This window comes from Danio rerio, chromosome 23 (assembly GCF_052040795.2).
Source record: "Danio rerio strain M-AB ecotype USA chromosome 23, GRCz13ab, whole genome shotgun sequence".
Taxonomy (NCBI): domain Eukaryota; kingdom Metazoa; phylum Chordata; class Actinopteri; order Cypriniformes; family Danionidae; genus Danio; species Danio rerio.
This window is the reverse complement of record NC_141043.1, coordinates 29,001,605-29,026,651: the sequence shown is the minus strand read 5'-3', so window position 1 is coordinate 29,026,651 and position 25,047 is coordinate 29,001,605. Positions and strand designations below refer to the sequence as shown.

The 25,047-nt window shown below is 33.3% G+C and overlaps 1 protein-coding gene and 1 long non-coding RNA gene across 7 annotated transcripts; both read right to left on the bottom strand.

Moving 5' to 3' along the window:
* Positions 1-267: 267 nt before the first annotated feature.
* pfkfb1 (6-phosphofructo-2-kinase/fructose-2,6-biphosphatase 1) lies at positions 268-24,754 on the bottom strand. Of its 5 annotated transcripts, none has more exons than XR_015522653.1 (14): positions 11,152-11,273; positions 7,582-7,707; positions 5,829-5,925; positions 5,648-5,727; positions 5,359-5,433; positions 4,582-4,638; positions 4,333-4,454; positions 3,994-4,201; positions 2,781-2,927; positions 2,597-2,701; positions 1,555-1,684; positions 895-1,475; positions 675-739; positions 268-589 (listed from the first exon to the last, which is right to left on the bottom strand). XR_015522653.1 is itself a non-coding variant. In XM_087305251.1 (14 exons), the coding sequence occupies exons 6-14, from the start codon at positions 4,582-4,584 to the stop codon at positions 530-532; spliced, it is 903 nt and encodes a 300-aa protein (XP_087161377.1). In that variant the 5' UTR covers positions 4,585-4,638; positions 5,359-5,433; positions 5,648-5,727; positions 5,829-5,925; positions 7,582-7,707; positions 11,152-11,273; the 3' UTR covers positions 268-529.
* Positions 16,497-19,171, bottom strand: LOC147838224 (uncharacterized). 2 transcript variants are annotated; one of them, XR_015523648.1, is made up of 6 exons: positions 19,127-19,171; positions 18,493-18,565; positions 17,398-17,531; positions 17,116-17,273; positions 16,908-17,003; positions 16,497-16,736 (listed from the first exon to the last, which is right to left on the bottom strand). It is a non-coding gene; the product is annotated as an uncharacterized LOC147838224 (long non-coding RNA). The 2 variants fall into 2 exon arrangements; XR_015523647.1 differs by lacking the exon at positions 18,493-18,565.
* Positions 24,755-25,047: the final 293 nt, after the last annotated feature.

The window sequence follows — 25,047 nt, the reverse complement described above, 5'->3', positions numbered from 1 at the left end:
TTCCTAACTAGTTTTGAACATGATATCAAAATGCACAAATTAATAAAAACAAAGGCTATTCATTCAGAAAATTAGGATTAAGCCTGTCCTAATCAAACATTTGAAAACCAGTAAAATAATGTGCTTTCTTTAGTTATTCCCTCATTTATAATTACAAAGTACCAACATTTCCACTCCATAATATGCAAAGTAACCATCTTATCAACATTTTCATGTGCATTTAATCCAAAAATTGTGTAAAACACAATTAAAAAATACCAACCTCCATTTTGTAATATAAAACAAAAGGTTTAATGGCATTATTTTTGCTTCCATAGTTTTGTTTTATATTGATCAGTTAAAAAATAAAAGTCCCAGATGTGGTCTTATTTGGATCTCACTCTGTTTGTAATTCTTGTTAATCTCAATTAAAACAATATGCTTATGTTCTTTAAAATTCTTCATCCCAGATTGTTACTTATTAAGACAACATATACTGTACATGTCACCTAATTGTGCAAAATGGCAAGATTTTTTGTTGTGGTTGTGATTATAGATGTTCAGGTACAGTCGTGAGAGCTTCTTCTGGCTGTCTAGTGATATTCACATTCTGCAATACAAAATAAGAATAATAAAAATCCCATTGCACACTCAAACACTGATAATTTTTCCCTACAGAGGGTTTCTTTACTTACAATGGGTTTGTCTCTGTGAGTGTTCACCGCTTGGATGTTTAAATAGAAGGACTCCACTTTACATCCTGCAAGGAAGTCATAAAACAACGTGTAAAAAATACACTCAAAGCTCAAAAAAAGTACATGAAACTTCTCATAAATAGTGTAAAAAATACTAAAATACTAAACATAGTATGAGATAATTAGAATTTTAATGGGTTAAATAATATAATGGCAGCACTGTAGCTCAGTGATTAGCAAGAAGGTTGCTTTTTTGAGTCCCGCCAGGGCCAGTTGGCATTTCTGTGTTTGCATGTTCTCGTGGGTTCCCTCTAGGTGCTCTGGTTTCCCCCACAGTCAAGACATGCAATATAAGTGAATTGAATTAACTGTATTGGCTGTAGTGTATGTGTGAATCAGTGTATGGGTGTTTCCCAGTACTGGGTTACTTAAGGGCATTTGCTGTGTAAAAAACACATGCTGGAATAGTTGGTGATTCATTCCACTGTGGCGACCCCTGATAAAGAAGCCTCTATGTTGAATAAAAATGAATGAATGGATGGCAAATATAATATGTTGTTATAGTCTGTTGCATCCACTCAAGATAGAACATGTTACTGGTTACAATATGGGTTCATGCCATCTTGGATAAGCTTTTTGTCATATGAACAGTGAAGACAGAAAACATATTTAAGCATCTCTGAAAAGAAGCATGATATGGAGTTGCATTGTTTTAAAGTATACATGTGCAGGGCTCACCATAAGCTAATGGAGTCAGTTTGAGAACAGTATGCAGAGGACACTTCAGATATGGAAGACTATCTGTGGAGAAATCAGAGATGTATACTTTCTTTGCACAAATTATGCCTTCACATTGACTGTAGCTAAGTTTGATTAAGACCTGCACTTTTGTCCAGAAAGTAGGCCAGCAGACAACGCATGACTGCCTGATGGCAGATGACCAGCACATTCTCCTGTCTCTCAAGCTCCATTATGACTGGCTCGAGACGGTGCACCAGGTCCTCATATGACTGCAGTAAACAGAAAATGACATATTTACATATACAGTGAAGATCAAAATTAGATAACTTATAAACACAAAACTTTTTTGATATTCATTCTTCAAAATTTGACAAAAATTTCAGTTGCAATTACACCATGCTAGGAGAACGGCATTTTTGTAAATTAATTACAGGGTTTCTCAACCAATTATCAAATTCCCTGAAATTTTACTGACTAAAAAGCTACATAATAAAACCGGCTACGGTTGAGCTTTGCATTATATAAAATGTATTTAAGCTTAAACATTAGGCACTATGAAAACAACACTGAATAATTTACCTAAGGTTTTGGGGGGAAAAAAATGGGGTACTTATTATTTGTGTGGTTGTGCTTCCAATTATTAGATGGATAGTAGTTTTACAAACATTACTTTTTTTCTATTGCCTAGTTTACACATCCATATCTTTTAAGGGGTCTTTTTTGGAGGCCAAAGCTCCTCAAATCTATATTCTACAGACATGTTAGCCTTAATTAACAGGTACATTGAGGCACACAAATACCCTAACAATAATGAAAAGAAATGGGGAAAAATATTTCATTTTGCCATGCAGCTGTATAAGAGGCAAAATTGCTGCTGCATCTCCACCTTCCATTGATTCTAGGCTTAATTTAATAGACTGTATATCAACAATCTAGTGAAAAATAAAGTTAGGCTGAGGTTAAATACATAGTCTCTGTCAGATAAATAAGGAGATTACTACCAGGTGCCAGATTTATAGTGTGCTTTAGAATAATTTAACTAATGAAACATGATTAAAAAAAACGCTCTTTTGCTTCAAACATGGCTAAACCTCAAAATTTAGGAATTAGTATTTTGTTCTCTAATTTTGATTTACTATAATTATTCAGACAAAATAACTTGTGTTGTGCATAGGACTCACCTCACCCTTTGGATATCGGTAACGGTACTTATCCTGGTCTCTTAAGGCAAACTCTTCAGGATGGGCTTCCTGAATCTCCTCGTACGTCATTTCCTCGCAAACACCCTTAAAATGTCAATAGAAAAAAATCTTAAAATCCCATTTTGTGTGCATACAGCTTTAACAAAGAGGATGAATAGCTTACAGCATCGATTTCATTCAGTGCCTTCCACTGTTCATACGGGACGCCCAGTGCCTCTGCTGTCTGTATGGTTCTTTTCATGTGGCTCGTCCACACCTTCAGCTCCTTGATGGACTGACCTCTGATGAACTCTGAGAGGGCCTTAGCATACTGATCAACAAGACAGAGAAGTTGTTGTTAAAATGGAAAGATTGAAAACAAATTATGGAAGAACATAGCTTAGTCTTAGTTTAGATTAATTCGAAGTTCATTCATTCATTCTTTAGTTTTCCATCTTGGTGTAGGCAAATTTCTAATGTTGTTATAGTTTCTATTTTAATCTTTTAAATGTTATTCTTTATAAATATGAATATACTTTTAATCAGTCATATTACTACAGATTGTTATATTTCCTATTATTGAAGGTGCTGTAAGTTTTTGACTCTTTAAAAGCTTAAAAATACCATTATATGTTTACAGATATTAAAGAAACATGCCAAGTGAACATTCTTGTTTATCTGAAAACCAATGCGGAAGTCAGTTATTCTGCTTTGAAAAGGTGTTTTCTGTGCCAGAACGTCTTTGTTTTGGTTCTTTTAACTCACCCACTGCCAGTTTAGCCAATTATATTTCTGCACCCCAGGTTGCCTTGGTGGAAAACAGCGCATTTCATTCGCTCAGAAACGCTCTGAAAGCAAGCATCTGTGACTGAAATGCTACCTCCAGTGGACAGAAGCAGACTTTGAAATGAGCCACAGATTCAGTTCCACATGAGGTTTTTAGAATAATTATTCCGAAAGGAAACATTAGGTGAGCAGGGGGCTGTTTCATAAAAGTGATTTAAAAAAGCGGGGATTAAAATCAAAAACCTGACTTCGATGAGCCGAACTAAACGTCCACGCTTAAATTGGTTCCATAACAGCAAGTTGAATATTATTTGATCTAACTAATCTAAGTTCAGTTTAAATAATCTAGATAACTGCTCGTGCACGTTACTGTTATGAAACCCAGAGGGTCGATCATAGATGCCATGGTAACACACAACATAATCGATGCAACTCATGGCAAAGCTCTGAAATGAAATGATCATTTAAACATAATAATAATCATAAACTACAGTACGACTTTCCACAAAGCAAGAGAGAAGGCTGACAGGAAATTGCAGATTTAACATTTAAAAACACTTCTGAGAGATGTTTGATAGAATATTAAGTTGGATAATGCTGATATAAATCACCTTCTGGCCTTGTGAAGAGAGGCCTGAGTCTCCACCAATTCTTCCCAGCAGGTTGAGCTCACTCTCTCCATGGCGGCTAAGGTAAATGGATCGTGGCGTGACGTGGATGTTCATGAGGTAATAGACTATACGACTCTGAATGTGATCCTGAACCCGATTCACAAGGTACCTGGATCCTACGTTGAAGATCTTAATGTAGGAAAGGTGACTATAAAGCAGATACACAGGCAAAAGGGGAGGAAATAAATGAGGGGGGAATAAATGTTGTAAAACGGGATTGTTTTATCTAAATGTAAAAGTTATTACTGTAACTTATTTGAGAGGTTGTTAGCAGTGTACCTGTCTTTTTCATCATCCAGGGGCACATATGAAACTTTGTAACAATCTATGCGCTTCAGAAAGTCCACCAGTGCTTCTTCTTTGTCGTAGTTTTCATAATCTGGGCTGCTCAATTTTACTTGCTGTCAAAATCCATTAAATAAAACAAAATAGACAATAAAAACAATAAAAAGTCAACTCTGAAATATTTGAAAAATAATCTGAAATGGTTTGTAATTGCTTAATAATAGTTAATAACTTAAAACTTACCATTATATTTGCCTCGATAATTTCTGGGTCATCACAAATCGACTCAATGAAAAACACCTGGACATAGACAAGTCTATGAATGGTTTTCTTGGCACAAATGTAAACATCATTTTGAATTCTTTTCCAATGCTTCGCATACAGTGTTGCATCAAAGCATGTACACACTACTACACAGCCTGTTGCATAATGATTATCAAAAATTGAACAATAGCTCAATTCAATAGTGGACATGAAAACAAGAAACTAAACATATCTGACATTAAGCAGACTTTATATTGCTATTAAAACAGCTTTAGTTCACTTCAAAATAATTGAACATACCTTAATTATTACTAACTTTTTAAAGTGATTTAGAGATTTTTTTTAAATACATGGCTATTATCTCTTGAATTGATTTTGAGCTTCATTTTTAAAAGCAGATGGAGCTGTAGGCTAGCTATTAGCTGTACACTCAAATGCTAATGAGAATAAGGACTTAGGCGGAGTCAATTACTGTAAGATGGCTTGTTCATGTCACAAGTTTAATGTGAACACAGATTGCTATATGAACACTTTGTATACAGCGTCATCTACTGTTAACAACTATGCTTACAATCCATTTGAGAAAATTTTGAATATCTCCAAAAGTCAAAGTCTATTTCTTGAATGATTTTTCACCACAGCTGTAATTTGACAAATGTATTCTAAGGCTAGTTTTACTAGCATACCATGAATAATTACATTTAAGACAATGTGAAAAAAATTTGACTAGGCAGATTCATGTTTTGTAAAACCTGCCTTGTAGCCTCTCTCCTTGGCAAAACTGATGATGACCCCTCTTCTGTCCCTTGTGGTGTTGGTAGCATCAAACACCTGTGAAGAGTAAATGTCAGAGATTGGTTTGCCTCTTAGGGTGTGTGTTCACACTTTTGCAGATTTAGTTCCACCACACCCTTAATGACTAGTTTACTCATCTTTAAGTATACTTAATTCCAAACTAAGATAATAAAAATATTGCGTTGGGTGAAAATTCAGACAGTCACACACATCTTAAAAATTTGGATTAGCCTGGACAGACAGACATTACATTCTTGACTCACTGCTACTTGTCCCTGCTCCTTGGCAAAGTAATTGCCAATGTCCTTGAGAGCACTTGCGGCACAGGATCTGACACAGATATGTAAGACTAATTTAGTTTTTAGACAATGACATGTAATTTACATGTTAATCTAACCAATCTATTAGATCATGTAATGAAGTAAGGTTACCTGCGGATTGTCATAGCCTCCTCATTGTCTGGACGGAAGAATTCATAGTTCTTGTATGTCTGCACAACCTCTCTTCGATACTGACCCAAATTAAAGACTGCATACAGTGGCATAAAATAAACCTGTTAGCAATAAAAATTAAAAATATGCATACATACACACACAAATATACACTGCATGGCCAAAAAGAGTTGCTGTTTGTCTATAAGGAAGAAAATACTCGTATCATTGCATCTTTATTGCAGCAGTCAATACATTTCTGAATTATGTTTAGTAAAAATGATTTTAACCTAACAGTTGAGGTGCATATTCATTTTAGACGATGTATTTTATGGACAGGGTTGCCAAGTATGCAGTTTTCTCCACAGATTTTGGCAGCTTATCACCATTTGCCACAAGCTAAAAAAATCTATATTTTGCAGGTTAAAGTTATTTAAAATATTGTGTTTACTCAGCCAGATTTATATTCTACCAATGACAAAAACTGTGCTAAGATAATAGCACTAAATAGGGGCAGGACTCTCATCATTTTACTAACGGATTTACAACAGATATATTAAATGTTTATATACACTTACCGGCCACTTTATTAGGTACACCTTACTAGTACTGGGTTGGACCCCCTTTTGCCTAAAGAACTGCCTCAATACTTCATGGCATATATTCAACAAGGTACTGGAAATATTCAATGACTAAAATATAAAAGAGATTTTGGTCCATATTGACATGATAGCATCACGCAGTTGCTGCAGATTTGAAGGCTGCACATCTATAAAGCGAATCTCCTGTTCCAGCACATCCCAAAGGTGCTCTATTTTTGGTGTGGTCTTCTGCTGCTGTAGCTCATCTGCCTTGAAAGTGTTTTGCGTTCAGAAATGCTCTTGGTTGTAACGAGTGGTTATTTGAGTTACTGCTGCCTTTCTATCTGCCCATTTTTCTCTGACATCAACAAGGCATTTGCACCCACAAAACTGCTGCTCACTGGATATTTTCTCTTTTTAGGATCATTCTCTGTAAACCCTAGAGATGGTTGTGTGTGAAATCCCAGTAGATCAGCCGTTTCTGAATTACTCAAACCACCAACAACTATGCAACATTCAAAGTCACTTAAATGATCTTTCTTCCCCATTCTGATGGTTGGTTTGAACTGCAGTAGATCGTCTTGACCATGACTACATGCCTAAATGCATTGAGTTGCTGCCATGTGATTGGCTGATTAGAAATATGTGTTAACAAGCAATTGGACAGGTGTACCTAATAAAGTGGCGGGTGAATGTTTTTATTGGTTATATTTTAAAATTCACTCTAGAACATTTCAAGACCTTCAAAGGAGTTCAGATCAATTTGTGGTAAATTTATGAGTGAAAATAAGGCCAATGTGTCAAAATAAGTTCCTTAAGGGCCACAGCTCTAAACAGTTCAGATGCAACCAGCTCCAATTCACACCTGCTTAACAGTCTATTGTAGTCTTGAACAACTTGATTAGTTTGATTAGGGTTGGAGCAAATCTGTGCACAGCTATGGCCCTCCAGGAATCAAATTTCAGACCTATGTACTAAATGCGTCCTAATGACACTGTGCATTGTCCTTCTAAGAAATGACCAAGTGTGATTACAATGAACTTATAGAACAAGTTATAACATATTAACCACATTGTAGCAAGTTATATAAACAAACATTTCATACAATAAACACACAAAACTACAACATAGTCACACAACTAATTTCATGCCATTAAGAGCTGATCTATTACCTTGAGTTGGGACTCCAATCCAATTTAAATACCGGGTTAACTTTTTGGAGATGTAGGTCTTTCCCCTTGCTGGTAGTCCAACCATCACAATCATCGTGGGACAGTTTGTAAACTGGGGCCTCGAAGCTGCAAACCAACAGAAAACGTGAACATTAAAGTTCAAAGAAGTTGCATTTACTTCAAGATTGAATATTTTCAATATGCATTGTCACTGAGATCATCTCGACAAACAAGAGACAGAGAAGGATGGAGGAAAAAGCCTGCTGTCTAGTCGCTTAAAAACTTTAGACCTTTATGAGTTTCTTTATTCTGTTGAACACTAAAAAAGATATAAATCCAAAATCAAACAAAAAGTGCTCAGAGGTAGCCTAAATAATGTGTCAGTGCTCTTTGGGTAAAGGATTCATCAAAATAAACAACGGTAACACTTTATTTTGATGGTCCATTTGAGTATTAGTAGACTTAATATTGTTGATACTGCTCCTTCAACAGCCATTTAACGGACTATAAGAAACTTTGCAAGTAAGTCAACTTACCCTAACCCTAACAGTCTACTTATAATCTAATGAGAATTAGTTGGCATGCAGATGCAATGTAACTTAAATTCAACAAACGGACCATCAAAATAAAGTGTGACCTAAACAGCTAAAGTAAGTCCAAGGCACTAGAAAAATGAATAAATGTATGTATAAATGTCTTTATTAACATGATTATTCCTTGGCCATGTCAATAAAGCCATGTAGATAAAGGCTTTTAATATTTTTCCACTTTTTTCAAGTGGCTTCAACTTACTTTTTTTCTGTTTATACTAATGAAGATATTTTGAAGAAATAACCTACGACTTACATAATAGGAAAAACAACTACAATTTCCAGCTTCCTTCAGGCGTGTTTAACAGAAGTCAAGCAACTTTGGAACAAGTGAAGTGTGAATAAATGACAGAATTTTTAGTTTGGGGTGAACTATTATTGTAAGGTGTATGATGTCTCACATTTCCACAAATGGACAATACAAAAACATTATATTTACACACAGGGGTTTTCCTCCACACCCAGCTGAGTGAAACTGTGGCAAGGCTTGCTCCCCCCATTCCTTCCTTTACATTCGGTCAATCTTCCCTACTTCTGTCCCTTCACCCATTCTCATCTCCACTTACAGTAGATCAATGTTCTGTATAAATGCAAGAGATTGTACCCATCATGTTAGAGATTATTTGAAACATCTCAGTGCAACTGATAAAATGGTCTCATTCCCACAGAGATAAACATGATCAAAACATTATTGGTAACTTCAGGTGTCTCTCACCCTTTACAACAGTTGTCCCCTTATCTAAAGTCATCCAGTCAAATTGCCTCTTGTTTCCCACAGCACATTAACTTTAGGAGCCACAAATGAGGGGGTTTATTACCATCTGGGGTCTTCTATTCAAATTACAACTTGCTCCCCACAGGGCACAAGCTCTTCAGATCCAGTAACATTCCACTCATGTAAATCCTCATTGTTGTTTTAAACACCCCTGCGTGGAGGATTTTCTGTCCTGGTCTGAGTATTTAAGGAAAAGGTTTCTGTATGATTCTGTAACCAGATCAGCATGTATAGTGTGTATATTTTGGATTGTTGTGTAGCTGAGTGACATAATATATGAATGAGTGAAGGTAACAAAGAGTTAAAAGGATAATAAATGCACTGAAAACTATTACAGAGATGATCAACAATCGATTTGGCATTACAACCAATACCTTGACATGATAGTAAAACACAATTTCTTTAAATAGTTCGCAGCGAAATCAAGATCTTAGAAAAATGGGTACCTTCAAGGCTGCACAATATATTGTTTTATCATTGGAATGTGCACATCTGCAAAAGTCACATCATACAATGTGCAATGTCAAGATTATAGATGACCAGACATCACAATTTTTAACCCTTTAACTGCCTGCTATAACAAATGGTCGTCTGTTTTAAATAATGACTGTTAATGTCATTTACAGAATGACTGTTTCAAATAATGGTTTACACACACAGCATTGTTGGTTTTCGAAAAAATTCTAACATAATTCTGTTGCACTACTACACTTGATTTAGGTTTTAACTTTAAAAACAAAACAAAAGAAATAAACAAGAAAACATGTTAAATGAGAATCTGAAATATGTTAGGCCATACTTCAAAAAATAAAGATGATTTAGTATTGTATAATGTTTTATTTTGATTATTATTATTTTAAATAAATTGGTCTTACACTTCATATTTTCAGATTTTTCATAGTGTATGTATTAATCCCGGTACTTTTACCATAAACCAACATATCTACCATTTGGTAGAGGCTGACATTTTAGAAATTATGGGATGTGTTGAAACTAAATGCATTTAGTGTGCTAACTAGCGGCATTAGGAGTTAAGAAATGCAATCCAAACATTTTTTTCTTAGTAGGGCAGTTAAATGGTTAAAAAGATGTGATTTTTTTATTTAATTGCAAAGTTTAGGCATTGTGGAGTTAAAGTTCATATTTTGTATAAACTTTTATTTATTATTTTGTTACTGTATTAGAATTAGTGAGTTTAAAGCATGCAGTTGCATAAAATCATAGTTTCAGATTTAACAACAATGTATTCCGTTTCAATGAAGACTGTGAAGTGTTATTTTTTTTATATTTGTTATATTTCTATATTTATCACACTAGGAGTTCCTCCAAAAAGTAAATTTTTACCTCTTTTGTTTTTGTATTATAGTTTATTATATAATTTTAAAGGTGCACAACACTACAAAATCACTGCAATCAAGTGAAATCAATTTCATGTAGCAATATACTGTATATTGCAGAAAAACTAAATATCGCACTGTATATTTCCCAATATTGTGCAGCCACAAATACAACATAAGTCACTTGGACAAAACAAAAATATCTGCCAGAGGTAAAAGTAGTAGGTATAGTTCAGGCTTTCTAAGAACATATAGGAACACACTTAACTGGAAACTGTGTATCAGATTATGATAATAACATGTTTTTCAAACAATGCAAATGGAAAACAGATGTGTATAAAAATTATACTAAGATAATAAGCAGTCATGAATCCAGTACTTAAAGGGCTAGTCAATTAAACAATTAAGATTCTTCCACCATTTACTCACCCTTTAATGGATTTAAACCTTTATGAGTTTCTTTGGTTAAACACAAAAAATTTATTTTGAAGAATGCTGAAAACAGGAAACCATTTGTTTATCCTACTGTGAAAGTCATCAGGGTTCATGAGGGTGTCTTCTTTCATGTTCAACAGAAGAAACTCATAAATGTTTGGAACCAATCGAGGGGGAGGAAAAAGTGAATACATTTTCAATTTTGTGTGAACTATCCCTTTGATACTCCAGAACTGAACAAATCTCACACTTGCTGCTCAGTACAGCTTCAAGAGTCGACGCTATCAAACAAAAGGCTGAAGTTCACAACACCCAGGTTGATCATCTACAAGAAGTCTATGCTCAGAACACAACAACACAAGGAGCACAAGGAAAAAGCCAATGGAGAAATGGAGAAGGAAAGGCAGGTGAATTAAGACGTGGCTTCACTTACAGCCTCTCCTCTGGCCTAGTGAACCACTCATCCAGGGCACCCATATCTTGAGCAGAGGTGTCTGTGTGAGCTCCTTCTGTTGGGTGGACATGTCAGCGCTGCTCACTGTGTGTTTAGACACTGAGAACACATGGCTGGGATCCCATCAACCCTGTTCCTGCTCAGGTCACCTGACTGACTGAGGAGGGAGGAGCTGGGAGGAGAGAGAGGATTGGCACACTGGAAAGACACAACACTGGCTGCCAATGGCTAATTGACTTAATTAACCCTTTGAAGGCTCTGAGTCTGTCGTTTCTGGGTGGATGAGAAATGTTCCACTCATTTCTAAATAAACAGAAAATGAAAACTTTTCTAGTGTTTTGTCTGTATATATTTTTATTTTTAGAAACTGTAACAAGCAGCGTCTTAGTTAGAATGCATGAAAGTCCTCTTTTAGAATAGCCTGATTTAATATATATATATATATATATATATATATATATATATATATATATATATATATATATATATATATATATATATATATATTATATGTATATAAGTTGTAGTCAGTAATAATCAAGATAATTATTATTTTAGGTAATGCATTCTGAGTGTTTGATTACTTGTATACACTTGTAGATTACTTTATTTATTTAATTAATTATTTGTTTTATTTTTTTCTCCCCAAATTTGTAGGATGGATAAATTAATTTGCATGACATTTACAAGGAATCTCTATATTGTGCACTAAAAATAAATAGTTTACAACCACTTAACTTAAAAAAATCAAATCCAAAAGAATAAATCCAAGGAATACTTACTTTTCCAGCGTGTACAGTGTAAAAGGTGATTAATTACTTAAAGCGAGTAAACCAGTTGCCTTAAAAGCAACAAGTTGACTTTAAAAAAATAATGTAAGTAAAGCCATTGTAACTTAACAGTGAAATGTTAAGCTGACTTAATTTTTATAATTATGCAAATTGTACTCACTTTATTTAAAATAAAAGTAAACTAATCACTTCCTTACCAATACACATTTATTATATTTGTTTTGTTTTCCCCCCAGCTTTACTGTATCTTGCAAAATGACACACAGTAACTAAAATAGATCTGCTCTTCCAAACTCCAGCGAGTCTTCTAAATTCAATACAGGCTATAATTGTAAATTTATTGACTTTATGAAGCACCAAATATCTACTAAATAGTCTGACACTGTAAAAAAAGATTAGTTATAATGGATTTACTTGCATTATCTTTGTGGTCAACTTGTTGCTTTTAAGGCAATTGGTTTACTCGCTTTATGCCTGACAATATGCCTGACAATAGGGCAAAAGGACAGGTTCTGTTGTGCAGTGTGTGCTACCCACTGTAGAAGAGACTGCACATGATTAAATGATGGAAATATATGTCAGTATGATGAACCGCAATAATCATCCCTTTATTGATACAGTCCAAGAGTGTGCATGCTCTTTTAGTGCAAGATTATTTCAACCCTGCATGGTGTTACAGAGAAAGATACAGGAAATCCTTTTTACCAACAGTGATGATCAAATTTTATAACCACTATCATACTAGATGAATTATGCAGAATTTTAATAGTTATTAGATATGGACAAGTGTTTACTTGTTGTTTGAAACTAAAGTGTGCAGTATGAATGCAATTTTATTATTGGTTTTATGTAACTTTTTTTTATTTTTGTCTATTTTTAGTATGGAAAGCTCTGGTGTGACATGTGAATTTCCTTTTGGGATTAATGAAGTCCAACAAACAAGCAAACAAAAAATAGTCCTGTCACCATATCTATTTTTGTTGCATAATTTATTGCACCAGAATTTATTGTGATAAACAATATTATGTAAGACAATTTTATGCCACTCATTATACAATGGCAGAATGACAATAGAATCATAATTCAAGTACACTCTTTCAAACAATACATAATTTATTCTTAAAAATATTTCATACACTCTAAAACATATATGACCAATTAGTCGTGACAGCATATGTTTTTAGGTTATTGTAACTGATCAAACTAAGTTAATCATTCATTCATTCATTTTCTTGTCGGCTTAGTCCCTTCATTAACCCAGGGTTGCCACAGTGGAATGAACCGCCAACTTATCCAGCAAGTTTTTATGCAGCGGATGCCCTTCCAGCCGCAACCCATCTCTAGGAAACATCCACACACACACACACACACATACATACACACACACTCACTACAGACAATTAGTCAACCCAATTCACTTGTACCACATTTTTTTGGACTGTGGGGGAAACCAGAGCACCTGGAGGAAACCCACGCGAACACAGGAAGAACATGCAAACTCCACACAGAAACGCCAACTGACCCAGCGACCTTTTTGCTGTGAGGTGACATCACTACCTACTGCGCCACTGCTTCGCCCTATAGTTAATCATGCTCTACCTTAATTCTATAAGTTATGTAAGCTGTTTTAAGTCTGTTTAACATCATGGACTCATAACGTTAACCTGTTTCAGCTTAAAAAATTAAGCCAACCAGGATTTTTTTACGGTGTATAATTATAGTAATTTTGAGAATTTATCAATTACACTGTAAAAACATATATGACAAAGTGATGACAACAAATGCTTTTATGTTACTTTAATTTAAGTTAATCAGGTTTCAATTATTTCTTTTTGTTATACAAAGTTTAACATGATATTTTTAGTCAGTTTGACTGATTTTAGTTGAGATGAAAAGAAAAATGATTTTTGATTGAACTAAAATATTTAAAGCACACTGAAAAATGAGTTCTGCAAACTGTTGCAAACACTTTATAAGGGTTGACTTTAAACAAACAAATTGTCAAAATTACTATAATTATACACTAAAAAATCCTGGTTGCCTTAATTTTTGAAGCTGAATCAGATTAATCTTATGAGTCCATTAAACTTGTATTATGTTAAACTGACTTAAACATCTTACGTAGCTTATACAACTTAGTAAGAACATGATTAACTTAATCAGTTACAATGACCTAAAAACATATGCTGAAGAAAATGAGTTCTGCAAAACTGCTGCAAACAATTTAAATGGGTTGACTTTAAAAAAAACTAATTAAATTTAGCAATGCTCAACTTAATTTGTTTGTTTAATGTCAGCCCAAAAACAACCACTTAACAACCACTTAACTTAAAAACATTTAGTAAATCCATGAAATCATTTTTAAATCAGTTTTCAGTGCAGGAAGATTTTTTTACAGTGTAGGAAGTGGAATTAGAATATGAAAACATATTTACTAAAAAAAATAAAAAATAGAAAAATAAAAAGATGAATGTTAACTAGACTTGAAATAAAGTTTAAATTTTTTATAAAAGTAATTTTAGACTAAATACTACTTTAGTGTAAATACACTAGTGCTTTTATTTATCCATAATGAAACCATACTGAAAATAATTGAGGACACGTTCATGTGTTGTGCGATAACTTGATATATTGATTATTGTGACAGGCATGACTAGTGGTGGGATACATACAATAATTTTTTACCCTCCAAGCAAACTACACCAGTGCAATTGCAGTGCAATATTTATTGTATTTCATACAAAATAACAAACATCCCCTCAAAGCTATACCATAAATAAACATTGTTATCTTCAAATTAATCATACTGCTTCATGACCTATTTAACACCAACCAACTTTGGCAAACAGCAGATTTGAGCCGCCTGTTAAGGATGTGGTACATAATAAGATTAGAAAGGGCACAGACAGACTTACAGAGCGTCTGAGAATATGCCTATATTCAGGTTGCTCGATCACAGGTGTCATTTGATATCAAGGCCTCAATAGAAGAAGTAGAATCCGCAGTCATTACCATTTCAGATATATGGGTTATAATATAAGCATTAATGCTCTTTTAACTGTAAAATCCTAAAATTAACTGGACATTTATCATTTAAGAAACTATTTAACTTTTATGACAAGCATATCTAATCTTTATTAACAAGAGAGTGTTCAAATGTTGCCTTTTAAATAAAGACTTGTTGGGACAAATTTTGGAAACTGAATTGATATATTTGTTTATGCATTTCACATTTTATATCCTTAAAAAAACTTACTGGCACACTGTAATCCCGAATAAGTTGACAAAACTCAAAAAATTTGAGGTAATCAGTTACGTCAAATTTTTTAAGTTATGAAATTATCTATTTTAAGTAAACAGAAACATTAAGTTTTGAGTTTGTTGTACTCATGCAAGACACTTCACCTAACTTAAAATACCCAAGTTACTCAGCTTATACGTTTTAATTGCAATTAACTTAATTGTTTTAATTTTTCCAAACTTTAAATACTTAAGTTACCCAGCTCATACATTTTAATACCAATTAACTTAATTGTTTTAATTTTTCCAAACTTTAAATACTTAAGTCACCCAGCTCATACATTTTAATACCAATTAACTTAATTGTTTTAATTTTTCCAAACTTTAAATACTTAGTCACCCAGCTCATACATTTTAATACCAATTAACTTAATTGTTTTAATTTTTCCAAACTTTAAATACTTAGTCACCCAGCTCATACATTTTAATACCAATTAACTTAATTGCTTTAATTACTTTCAACTTTAAATACTTAAATCACCCAGCTCATACATTTTGATAGCATTTTTTAAAATTAACTTCTCCATCGTCAGTTTCACAAATAAAATAAGGCATTCGTTAAAAAAATAATAAGTGCACATTCTGTGAAGTGACTCGTTTAGTGTAAACTACACAGAAACTGTATATATATATATATATATATATATATATATATATATATATATATATATATATATATCGTTGAAGTCAGAATTATTCGCCCCCATTTATTTTTTCCCCCAATTTCTGTTTGACGGAGAGCATATATATATATATATATATATATATATATATATATATATATATATATATATATATATATATATATATATATATATATATATACATATATATATATACAGTCTTGGTTGAACTATGATTCTGTCATTTACTTATTCCAAACCTGTTTAAGTTTCTTTCTTCTGTTGAACACTTAAAAGGTTATTTTTGACCAAAAAAAAAAAAAGCTGAGACCTGTAACCACCGATTTCCACAGTATTTGTTTTCCTATTAGAAAGTCAGTGGTTACAGGTTGTCAGCTTTACTTAACTTTTGTGTTCAACAGAAACAAGAAATTCAAGCAGGTTTGGGACAAGTGAAGAGTTAGTAAATGACAGAATTTTACATTTGGACAAACTATCCCTATATATAATAAAATGCATACTTACCAATTAAAGGTAAATAAATGTTTTGAAGTTACTACCCCAGAGACAGTCTTTATTAAGTAAAAAAAAAAAAAAAACAATCAACTCATTCTTTAAGGTTTCCATGCTACGAGACTTTTTATTTTCCATCATCCATGCCAAGCAAAACTTTTTGCACAAGTTCAAAGTCCTTTACTATATATTATGTGAAGAACATACATTAATCCATACAAGACAAGAAAGGTCTGGAAGTGTGCTGTGGGTGGTGTCCAATTCATTCTTCAGGACAACAGAGACCCTCAGTGAATGCAGGGCCAATAAAGCATCTTCAGTCAGCAGGATTATCAATCTAAAAATATAATTCAAGGATATTAATGTAAGGACAGTATCAAAATGACTGAGCCAATATTATATGATTCATCAACTATCTGTGATTACAAATATGTTAAGTAAAAGTTTTCAAAACTTTCATCTTTTTATTAAACATGCCTAATTGTGAAAAGAATGAATGAAGTCTTACCAGGGTGTTCCTAAAGAATCTTAAGTCACGCTCACGCAGCAAGACCAAAAGACCTCTGATAAGAGTAGTCCGTCATGAACTGACATCATGCAGTTCCTGGAAATCAAGTATAATAAATGATGAATAAATGATTTTAAATCAATTAAAAAAAAAAAAAAAATTCAAATTATATTTTAATGTATACTTTAACACGTGACCCCAAACATACCTGCTCATCATAAGCCTTTAAAAGATTAGCCAGGGTATCTGCTGTCTTGCCAGTTTTGGATGCTGTTTGCCTTGAAATTGTCATCAAATGAAATAGGTGGTGGTCCAGTTGTGCAAAGAATTTGTGGGGAAAATTCTCATTTGTAACATGTTGGTACTCTGCAAACAGCAAAAAGAAACAAGAGAGAATTTCATAAAACAAACCCACACCACAAAATATACAATTCTAGAAAAAAATTTATTAATATTATTATTATGTTTCATTTACTTATCTATTTTTTACCTCAGATAAAAAATCAGGTGTTGATCAGATGTTGAAAGCAGGATCTTCATGTTGTAAACTGAACTCAAGGTCTAGCTGAAGTTTCACTTTCCTTGTAGTTCCTATCTGTAGTCAGCAACACCCGACCTTCAATTCTGTAAGTACACAAAGTCACAGTGTCATTTAGCTGAGAGTGGAAGTAGTACAATTGCATGATGTCTAACGTTAACCTCCAAAACGGTTAGCAATAGAGCTGATTATCATGTTAGTTGCTTTGATTTGATGAACACAGATTTAATTTAAACAGTATTGAAATTTCTAAAACTGAATAGGACGACAAAGAAATTTAAGGCCTGATTTTAAAAGCTAGAAATAACAAAACTTACCTTATTGTCTAATGATGTAAAAATATATAGACTAAAATATTTATATTTTTAAGATATAAATATATTTTAAGCTACAAAATTTGCACATCAGAAAACTATGTCTTGTTTACCACGTCTTGAATATTTTGTTTTGTTATTATTTTATTTAATAACATAATTTTGTATTAATGTGTTATAGATATGCATACTTTGTTTTTTAGGCTGTTTATATTCTCTCCAGAGTAAACATTTTAAAAAATAGATTGAAAAAAAAAAAAAAAACTTTTATCATACCTTTAAAATACATTTGACCTAAATGACATTTAAACTCATTTAACTGATCGCATTAATCAGGTAATCATTGATATGCAGAGATGTCGTCTTAAGCGCGAGGAAATATTAAGTGTTGATCAGTGCTGGTGATTGAGGTAAAGTTAGTTTTATATTTACACATTCAGACTTTCTCCTTAATAATATAATTTCAGAAAGGTAATTTTTGCATATTCTTAATGGTGAAATCATATTAGCAGCCAATGACTTTCAAAGTACAACATTGTTCAGTCAAAAAAAATAGTGCATTTAGTGTAATGTTGTTTTCATGTCATACTTGCATGTGATTTCAGAACGAATAGACAAAGTACCATGGTAAACAATTTATGGAGCGAGTCACAAGTTGTTACTAAATGAATGTATGAATATAAAACCAACTTTATCTCAATGTGGTAGTGTAAATTGAAGCTCTGCTCTGTACCTGCTTAGGTGAGGAGCGCAGCTTAAATGTTCTCCGTCAGGCTATCCTCATACATGGATCAGCAAGCAACAAGCTGCGTGTGACAGAGTTAAGTTTTGAGACTACGTTTTTGCAAGTCATCAGAAAATACCGTTAAGTGTTTAGGCGGAGATCATTTGAGTTATGATTAACGTTATGTTTCTTGCGCCTTTCGTTTCCGAAGTGCCTACAGATTGCAAAGATAATACCACATTCACACACTGGATGGAGTTCAGCGCAGCGCCATGACATGCGGTTGTGAGAGCGCGCGTCTCCATGACAACTTCAGCACAGGCTGAGAAATGGCATACTCGCGCCAAGATTTAAATTTTTTTGAAAAATGTAATCTGCCGATTTAAAATATTTTTGTCTTTATCACACTCTGTTAAAATTCAGAGTTAACACGTAACAACTAACGCTAACGTTGCACTGATTCTAACTTTTTAAACAGCAATATTAACGTTAGTTAGCAACAAGTGAGGCTAAACATGTTTTCTGTAATGTACGACATGTAAACGCACCCTGATTAACTCTACATTACATTGACCTGTTACTGTGATTATATTAATTAAAACATACATTTAATATTTCTTGGATTTGTAAATATTTTACTTACTGTAGTGTGAAGCGAGGCCGATCCGCCATCTTGAAAAAAACGAATGAAGCATGAGCACGTACGTGAACCTGGATGACGTCAGACGCAAAATCACTGGGCTGACAGATTTTGAGTTAATGAAACTTTAAAGAGACATTTTGTATAAATTAAACCCAGCAGAATTGTTCACCTTACTTGAAAGATTAATTTTTTTCAAACTCAAAAATAAGAAAAAGTTCTAAATACTCATCAAGGTTAATTAAGATAAACGAATTTTAATGATTTAAGTTAATAGTACTCAATTCAATTAATTAGTTACAGCATTAGGGTTTACAGTGCAGCAAAGCATAAAGTTTGAAGTTCAAATCCATATATTGACTAAGAATCATTCAAAACAACATCATATCAAACACCTTTATTTATTTGTCCACTCACTATATCTGTTTTTTTTTTTAATGGGTATAAATACACAAAAAAATAAACGCTATTTTACAGGTAATTTTCTAGTTTTTTCTAAAACAGTAAAATATCTTTTGTTTTAAAGATTTGTTCTGTAATAAAAATTTCTAACATTAAATTGGTATTATGTTATTTTTTTCTGTTTTTTAAAGGAAATGCTCTGTGTTTTCAGAGAGTAACACATAATTTTACATTAATATTTACAAATCATTCGTGTAAAAATCGGGAAATAAAAATTCTGTTAAATTGTTTTTTAGTGAATATAGTAATCATATGAAGATTAACGTGAGGTTAATGATGTCAAATAATAGCCTGTTGTTTGTAGGCAGGCTGCATATAATACATGCAATGTAAACTATAAAATGGTTCTTTTACTATTCTAATAATGCTGCTATGCTAATTGTTATGATCACCAGTGATCTAGCAACTTTGGGTGGCTGGAAAACTATACACGCTACTTTAATGAACTACAACTCCCAGCATGCACCTCCCACACAGAAGTTTGTTATGGACTGATTTCAAGGACTAAACTCAGCACACAGACATATCATTTCTGTACCGTTTAGTGAGCATTACGACACGTTTTCCCTTGCCTTGCTGTGTTTGACCCCTTTACTTTGTTATTTTGTTTGCCGCCTTTACGCAAGACGATTCTCTTAATAAACTGCTATTTGATTTTCAACTTTGTTGTGCAGGCATCCTCACATGACACTGACCTTGTTTTTGTTAAATGATGAATAAAATGTGTTATATCTAAAAAAAATGTAAAAAAGGTTTATAACTATTTTGTATTTGTATTATTTTTTATTTGCAAATTGTCTTGGAGTTTAACATACCCTAAAAAAATTATAAAATAAAATGTATTATAGTTTATAGTTATAGTTACAGTTTTTTTATGACAACAGCAATTTTACTGAAGCTTTTTTAAATCATTCTTTAAAATATTTTTTTCTGTTTTAAATGTGTGTTAAAAGTGAACAAATTTATGGAATATTTAAAGATTTCATACATAATTACATGAATTAATCTGTATGATCACATTAATTAATGTTTATAATTACTGTAATAACCTGCATAGCTACAGTAATAATCCTTATTATTACATTAATTAATTTGTATAATTGCAATAATAACCTGTATAATTACAGTAATAATCATTATAATTACATAATTTGTATAATTGCATTAATAACCTGTATAATTACAGTATTAATCTTTAAAATCACAATAATTAATCTGTATTACAGTAATAATTTATAAAATGACAGCAATAATCTGTATGATTGCAGTAATAATTAGTAAAATAGCAGTAATTACCAGTTGTTGTTTTTTTCATTTTTCACAGTTTAAATGCAAATTATCAACAGTACAAAACTCTAATTTACTGCATTTTGATCGTAAAGTATGTTCTGTATTTTTACAGTTTTTGCATGTAATTTTGCTAAATGGTTATTTTCTCTAATTTAATGGAATATGTCTGGAAGCCCTGCTGCCAGTATTTTGACCATTTTATTAGAGATTTTTTTACAGTGTACAAAGAATAAGGTGTATGATAAAATCTACCACTATACTGAAAAAACAGCAAACATTTTGTACAAGTGATAATCAATACCCTAATATCAGCCATCTTCAGGTCACACCAAAACATTTGTGGCTTTTTCAGTAAAGCGGTGCCTTTTTATCTCACATCTCTTTCTCACTTTCGTTATTACAGAAAAGAGGGTTTTTTTTGTTTGTTTTTTTACTTTTTCACACGAAAACTCAGAAACAAAAAACTCACACAAATATGCACAACCATACAATAAATGTCACTCTTTGACTCACTTTTGAATTTTATAAAACATTTTTTTGCCAAACTTAACACACAATTCTTTAAATCTAACAGAAATCTGACATGAAGCATCTTCATTCACTCACTCATTCATTCATTCATTCATTCGCTTTTTGGCTTAGTGCCTTCATTACTCTATCTGGGGTCGCCACAGTGGAATGAACCACCAACTTATGCAGCAAATTTATGCAAGGGATGCCATTCCAGCTGTAACCTATCACTGGGAAACATCCATACACACACATTTACACACAAACACTATAGACAATTTAACCTACTCTAATCACCTGTACCACATGTTTTGGACTTGTGGGGGAAACCGGAGCACTCGGAGGAAACCCACGCCAACACGGGAAGAACATGAAACTCCACACAGAAATATCAACTGACATGAAGCATCTTGATTTCCTTCTTTAAGCACAACCAAAATAAAATCATACCTGGCTTTAGTATAAGCCTATAAATGAGCCAAACATCAAGTTATAGATTATGACGCTAAATGCAAACAATGCAGAGAGTAAGGAGAGCTGGAGAGAAGGACAGAAGAGAAGGAGAATAAGGAGGAGTTCAAAGAGGGGCAAGATAAGGAAGAGGAGATGTTAAATGAAGAGGAGCAGGATGAAGAACAGGAATAAGAAGAGTGGTCACTGATGAGAGAGTGGTGAGCTGATGTTTTCATCCAAAAATGGATAAAAACGTTTATAAGGGCTGGATGATTAGTGGGAAAGTAATCGAAAACGACATTGAGTGACATTTAAAGGCTTAAGGTTAATTCAGTTGACTAGGCAGGTTAGGGTAATTAGGCAAGTTGTTGTATACCGATGGTTTGTTAAGTAGATCGAAAAAAAAAACATAGCTTAAATGGGCTAATAATTTTGACCTTAAAATGGTTATTAAAAAATTAAAAACTGCTTTTATTCTTACAGAAATAAAATAAATAATACTTTCTCTAGAAGAAAAAAACATTATCAGAAATACTGTGAAAAATTTACTTGCTCTGTTAAACATCCTTTAGGAAATATTTTAAAAAGAAAAAAATTAAAATGGGGGCTAATAATTTTGACTTCATCTGTATATAAGACAAAAATCTAAAATGTTTTTTTAAGGTTTACTTTTGATACAAATTGTAGAATTAAAAAAAAATTACATTTAACAACACTTCATTAAAGTCTCTCTAGATAAACAAAAGGTTGTCTGATAACATTAAAAACAGGACATCCCACAAGAATATGTTTAACAGGTTAGTTCCCCTTTGGGAGGGGAACTTCAATGCTATATTGAAACTTCCACTATGGGGATTTCGTCAGAATCCAATCATCTGAAAGAGTATACAATCAGGCCAATGAAATGCCAATGAGTTGGCAGTGTCAGCATGCACAGCTGACGCTACCTACAATTAATCTTGTATATAAGCGATGCACGTGCCATGCTGAGGCATCCTTTTCTAGCTGAAGAGCCTTACAGTGCTAACAGCTAAGGGGCAATCATTGTGGCGAAGGAACATAGCATTTCCGTTCCCCCTATTGGGGAACGAGGGTTACTTTAGTAACTGGAGCGTTTCTGTTGCAATATTGTCATTTTTGAGGTTCTTGTCCTTCGAGTAAATGTTCATGTGTGAGTCTAAATACACTGTATACACTGTATACATATCCAACCCATACATCCATTTACATCAGTACTCAGCATTATTTGTCACAGTCGTGGATTATTATTACTTATTATTATTATTATTATTGTACAACCTTCATACTGATTTCCATACTGTACGGCTGAGTGTAAGAAAGCATACTGCCTATATTGTTCATTCATTCAATTATTTTCTTTTGGGCTTAGTCTCTTTATTAATCCTGGGTCGCCACAGCAAAATGAACCGCCAACTTATCCAGCACGTTTTAACGCAGCGCATGCCCTTCCAGCTGCAACCCATCTCTGGGAAACTGGCTATATTGTATGTCAGGATATTTACATTTTATGTTAGTTCATGGCACACATGTTGTACAGAGTGAAAATCTGTTCACTGTAGAAGAGACAGACATACAACAAAATACCTCTCAAAATATCACTTTTTCAACATTTTGTTTGGTTTTTGTCGACAGTCACAATGTTTTTTCTTATCATTTTTAACAAATCCTTGCAGCAAGATATGTCTTGTTGTTGAGTTAAGCATAATATTTATGCATAATACTTTAATCTCTCTGCTATTAACTTTCAATAATGTACATAAATGTTCATTGGAGCTCAAATTAAAAAAAAGAGCTTTAGGTTTTGAATCCAAAAATATAAAGTTTTGGCAAAGATGTTTGCAATTTAAAACAAGTATTTTCTTTTGACATGTTTTGAATGCAGTGCTTCATTTCGCAGAATAAAAAACAACAACAACAACTTAGATTTATGTGTAATGTTTTGAAAAGATGTGCAAGCCGTTGAACAAAACTATAATACCTGTGGCTCCTGATGATATAAAGAGGTCTTATTAAGTATAACAATTCATCTGTACAAGAAAGTGAAGATTATTTACAACAGTGTTTCTCAACCATGTTCCTGGAGGACCACCAGCTGTGCTCATTTACCATACCTCCTTAACCAAACACACCTGATTCAGATTATCAGCTCATTAGCAGAGACTAAAAGACCTGTAATGGGTGTGACAGACAAAGGGGACATGCAAATCATGCAGTGTTGGCGGTCCTCCAGTAACGTGGTTGAGAAACACTGATTTACAACATTATTACATTTATTTCAAAGCGTCCGTAAAGTAATGAATGACATTATATTTACTCAGATGGCGGTCGAATAACTTAACAGCAAATACTCATTTTAAGCAAAATACTATATGATCAGTTCTAAAACATTAAAATCTGAGGCAGCAATCAGACATGCATAGAGGCACACATCACAGCTATTGCTTTTGACTCTGAAATATGAAACTATTACTCCGTGACAACTTTCTTGGAAACACACCACAGCTTCAACCGCATGTGTTTCTGTGCACTGACTGAAATAAACAAGGTAATCATTATTTATCTGTTGCTCCAAATAACAATATTTATTGTCAAATGTGCATAATGCAAAAGACAAAAATAAAACCATTAATATACTGTATTAAAATAAATAAATAAATGAATAAATAAATAAAAAAGAGCTCATGCTGCATGGTCTCAGCTATAGCCATGTGTTGCCTGTTCACACTCAATCATGTCAGTGGTCGCTCTTTGAACTCACCGGCACTGTCACAGCGGGTTCGTCTCCTGAAGTCCTTCGGAAGCGCGTCCATCGTTGAGGAAAACTTGCAAATAATGGTAAATATTGACCCCCGAGCTCTGTCATAAACGCTGTGATGGGTTTCAGACGTTCAAGTTAATGTCACCGAACAAGAGAAGCTCGTGTAGTATCTTCCCCCATCACCCCCTGATGACACGAAGACATATGATCTGTCTCGCCTGGCCTTGTCCTTTAATGTCTGCCAGACCATGAGTTCACAAGCTCAGCAAGCACAGGCTACTCACAACAGCAATATGGCTTGTATAGGGGTAATATACAAAGATCATTGTAGGCTACTATAAAACATTTTGAACTTTTGTATTAGTAAAAACATATTGTTTAGTCTAAAATCAGCTTATATGGAATTTGCTCAACGACTGGTTGCGAATGT